The 4292-nt window shown below is 41.4% G+C and overlaps 1 protein-coding gene across 1 annotated transcript; it reads right to left on the bottom strand.

Moving 5' to 3' along the window:
* Positions 1-5: 5 nt before the first annotated feature.
* On the bottom strand, positions 6-4286 carry LOC102749346 (protocadherin gamma-A10; the record flags this gene model as incomplete). Its single annotated transcript, XM_006731515.3, has 1 exon — positions 6-4286. A coding segment is annotated over exon 1 (1263 nt), but the record flags the coding sequence as incomplete, so codon positions are not given.
* Positions 4287-4292: the final 6 nt, after the last annotated feature.

The raw sequence follows: 4292 nt of genomic DNA on the forward strand, positions 1-4292 counted from the left end.
GTCACTGTAATATTGTAAGAGGATACCTGTTCCCTGTCAAGGGTTCTGTGTGTCACCAGTCTATAATAACTGTCGATGGATTTTTCTAACTTAAATGGTAGATTCTCTGATATGGAACAGGTGACCTGTCCATTCTGCCCAGAGTCTGGATCATGCACGTTTAAAAGGGCTATAACAGTCCCAAGAGGTGAGTCTTCCATCAGGGGACTAAACAGAGATGTGATGGTCACCTCTGGACTGTTGTCATTTACATCTTCTACTGTAATCAATACTTTTGCCATTGCAAGATATGCTCCGCCATCTTCCGCTTGTATTTCTAATTCATAGAAATCTGTTTCTTCATAATCTAGATTTGCTGATAATTTTATTTCCCCAGTATTTTTGTTTAGTTGGAATTTCAACAATTGCATGTCAGGTGATTTTCGGAACGAATATGTTACTTCTCCATTGGCTCCTTCATCCCTGTCTGTGGCAGTGACTGTCAGCAGCTGTGTGCCCACAGGCAAGTTCTCTAGAACTCTCACATGATATTCTGGCAATGTGAAGACCGGTGCGTTGTCATTTGCATCGAAGACAGTCACACTGATGAGAACGGTACCAGATAGGAGAGGGTCGCCCCCGTCCAAGGCAGTGAGGACAAGGTGGTGCACTGCCTCTTCCTCCCGATCCAGGGCATGTTCCAGCACCAGCTCTGGGTATTTGACTCCATAGGCATGACTCTGAACTGCTAAGGAGAAGTGCTTATTGGAGCTAAGCTGGTAGCTTTGGAGGGAGTTCACACCCACATCCGGATCAACAGCTTCCAGGAGAGGAAATCGCATCCCTGGAGCAACATTTTCATTAATTTTTACATCTACATTTTCTGCTTGGAATTTTGGGGCATTATCGTTGATATCAGTTACTTCTATTTCGATCCCAAAAAGTTTCACCCTATCTTCCACAAGAATGTTAAAACTCACCAGACACGGCGCGCTCTGAGCGCAGAGCTCCTCCCGGTCTATCCTGCCTGCGGTGACCAAGCTGCCGCTTTGCGGGTTCAGAGCGAAAAGCTGCGTCCGACCTCTGGAGACGATGCGGACTCCACGTTCCGCCAGCTCCCGGGGCTCCAGCCCCAGATCCTTGGAAATGTTGCCCACGAAAGAGCCTTTCTCCAGCTCCTCAGGAACGGAATAGCGGATCTGCCGGGCTTGAGCCTCCCACGACAGACCGAGAACAAGACAGAGCAGAACCAGCGCGGTGCGGTTGGAGCGGTAAGTTTTAGCAGCCATTGTTGTCTAGTCAAGGAATTCTCGCCAAGTACTCACTGGGCACGTTGTGTGTTTTGACCGATTCCTTTCTCTTTCCCTGGCTTCAGGGAGCCTCGGTAGCCTAGGCACCTTAAATTCTGGAGTGAGTTTTGCTGCAGCTCTGCAGCCGGTTCGTAGGAACTGAGGAGATTTGCGTAGTCAGAGCCCTGAGAATCCGGATTGAGCGCGGGCTGCGTTTCTCTCCTAGCAGGCGAACAGCGGCGCTCAGAGTCCTCAGAAGTTACTGCACCCACTGTGTATGCAATGGACAACAAACGCTACTCTTTGTTGGATATTTTATTTTATTTTACAATACTTCTTTGGTTTCTCAACTGATATCCCTTAAGCCAACTACTATTTGTAGGTTTCTTACTGAGTAGGATAAATGGAATGAAAGTACTATAAAATATTACATGAAAATAACTGGTCAAGTACACATCTGTAACACTTATTTTTTCAGTAGAAACGTACCCACTTTAAAAGGTTAAGTAATGGGGGCGCCTGGGTGGCTCAGTCATTAAGTGTTAAGCGTCTGCCTTCGGCTCAGGTCATGATCCCAGAGTCCTGGGATCAAGTTCCGCATCAGGCTCCCTGCTCAGCAGGAAGCCTGCTTCTCCCTCTCCCACTCCCCCTGCTTGTGTTCCCTCTCTCTGCCAAATAAATAAATAAAATTTTAAAAAAATTTTAAAAAGGTTAAGTAATGTCTAGTCTATTTCTTATAAGCTTCTAGCTATATTCAGAAAAGTCTTACAATCTTATTTGAAATTTTGGCTGAAATGGTCCCATTATGTTTATTTTTTTTAATAGGTTTTTGTTGTTTATTTTTTTTTAAAGATTTTTATTTATTTTTTGACAGAGAGAGAGAGCGAGAGAGGGAACACACACAGGGGGAGTGGGAGAGGGAGAAGCAGGCTTCCCTGCCGAGCAAGGAACCCGATGTGAGGCTCGATCCCAGGACCCTGGGATCATGACCTGAGCCAAAGGCAGACGCTAAACGGCTGAGCCACCCAGGCATCCCTCCCATTATGTTTAGTAGACATTCATTTAGAAACTATATGAGATATATCCCTTGTAATTCACTTATAATTTTTATTTTAGCTTTAACTAATTAACCAATTAATTAAATTTGTTTAGCATTAATATTGTGGAAAAGGTTTTCAAAATATTCTTCTTTCTAAAATAGTTTTATTGAGCCTTTGTAAATTTTTTGAAAAAATGTTTATTATAGGCATATATAATTAGAAGTTAATTTGACTATTTAAATGAATTGAGCAAGTAACCACAAACTAAAAGAAACACAACATGCCTGTGTTGTAATGTGAAGAAAAATATCTATAAGAATTTCAAGCTACAATTTTAAAGACAAAGTTAGACTCGTGATGTATGTTTTTTAAAAAAAATAAATATTTACTCAGATGACCTGTTTTCATCAGAACATTGATGCCAACACAATCTCTTCTTTTGGCATTTTGTATGGAAGCCCAAAGTAAAGTGGTTCACACATCTTCAATTGTATGTGCCTATCAAACCAGCAGCAGTTCTCTCCTCAAAGGTGAGGAGTTGAGAGGTCCACATCTTTCTTTTTTTTTTTTTAAGATTTTACTTATTTATTTGAGAAAGAGAGAGTGAATGAGCAAGTGAGATTGAGCATGAGTAGGGGGAGGGGCAGAGGGAGAGGGAGACTAGCAGACTCCCCGCTGAGAAGAGCCAGGACACTGGGATCATGACCTGAGCTGAAGGCAGATACTTAACTGACTGAGCCACCCAGGCGCCCCTAGGTTCACATCTTTCATTCAGAGAACAAGTTCAGAACTGTTTATGTCACTACACCCCCCAAGTATGGAACTCTTCAAAGATTTTATATTTTGTCTTCAAAGGTTTTATATCAATCAGAGACAGAGTGCATGCAAAAGGCAATGATGTTTCATTTGCTTTCTTGGAAATTCGTTATCTTGCAATGTAGAAGAAAAAAAAGATTAGGAAAGAGACGATTTAAACTCCAAGAAAAGATAAATATAAGAAAACAACCAGAAAAACCAAAAGTAGAAGAGAAAAACTCTTCTAGGGTAGTTAGTATTAAGTTCTGGGGACCATAGAAAACTTGGCAATGGAAAACAAGTTCTGACTCATCATCCAAGGAAAATACATACAACTTCCCATAGCATTTCAGAGACTTGGGATCTGCTCACCAGCTCCCCTCAAATGCTTAGTTTTTTAAACTATTAAGATAAAGAAAGATACCTAAATGTACCCAGGATATTATTTGCAATAAATGTTTCTTTGAAACAAGCACTCGCTTTGATACTTAATGCATTGCTTAATATTATTAAACTCAAACATATAAGTAGGATATGGAAAATTCATCTTAAATCTTATCAGATTTGAATAATTAACTATTAATGTATTTGGTAAGAAGCCACTGCCTGTTTTGCTAATCTGAACTTGACTAGATACCCCCAATTTAGTGACATTATTTCTGAATTATAGAGCAACTTATGAACCAAGTAAATCTTGAAAAATATAATCAGCAAAAAGTAAACATTGAGAAGACAAAAAGGTGATTGGTTACACATTTTCTAAATACGATTCTATATATAAAAATGCAGTAGTATGCCTGAAATAAGAGAAACAAGTAGAATATTTCAGAAGACACAAAAGTGGAACTCACCGGTGTGAGAGTCTCAGGATGTGCAGTCAAATCATGCCCACCCTGAAGTGGAATTAAGGCCCCAGATGAATCACCACAAAGCAGTATATCTTGTCCTGAACTCAACTGCTCATTGCACTTTAGAAAATTAAACTCTGTTTTTCCAGTATGGGCAACGCACAAATTGTAGGAATAAGGCAAAGTCCCTTCACTGTAGTTGGGAGGAACCACAGGTCCTGACTTGACACACAGACCAGGCTGAAAGCAGCTCCAGGAGGCCTGGCTGGAGGAGCGTCCCAGGCGCAGGGCAACCGCCAGAATCACCGCGAGGAGGAAGAGCACCGAGATCAAGGCCAAAG

The sequence above is a fragment of the Leptonychotes weddellii genome, unplaced genomic scaffold (assembly GCF_054177405.1).
Source record: "Leptonychotes weddellii isolate Sample4059 unplaced genomic scaffold, ASM5417740v2 HiC_scaffold_17079, whole genome shotgun sequence".
In the NCBI taxonomy this organism is placed as follows: Eukaryota; Metazoa; Chordata; class Mammalia; order Carnivora; family Phocidae; genus Leptonychotes; species Leptonychotes weddellii.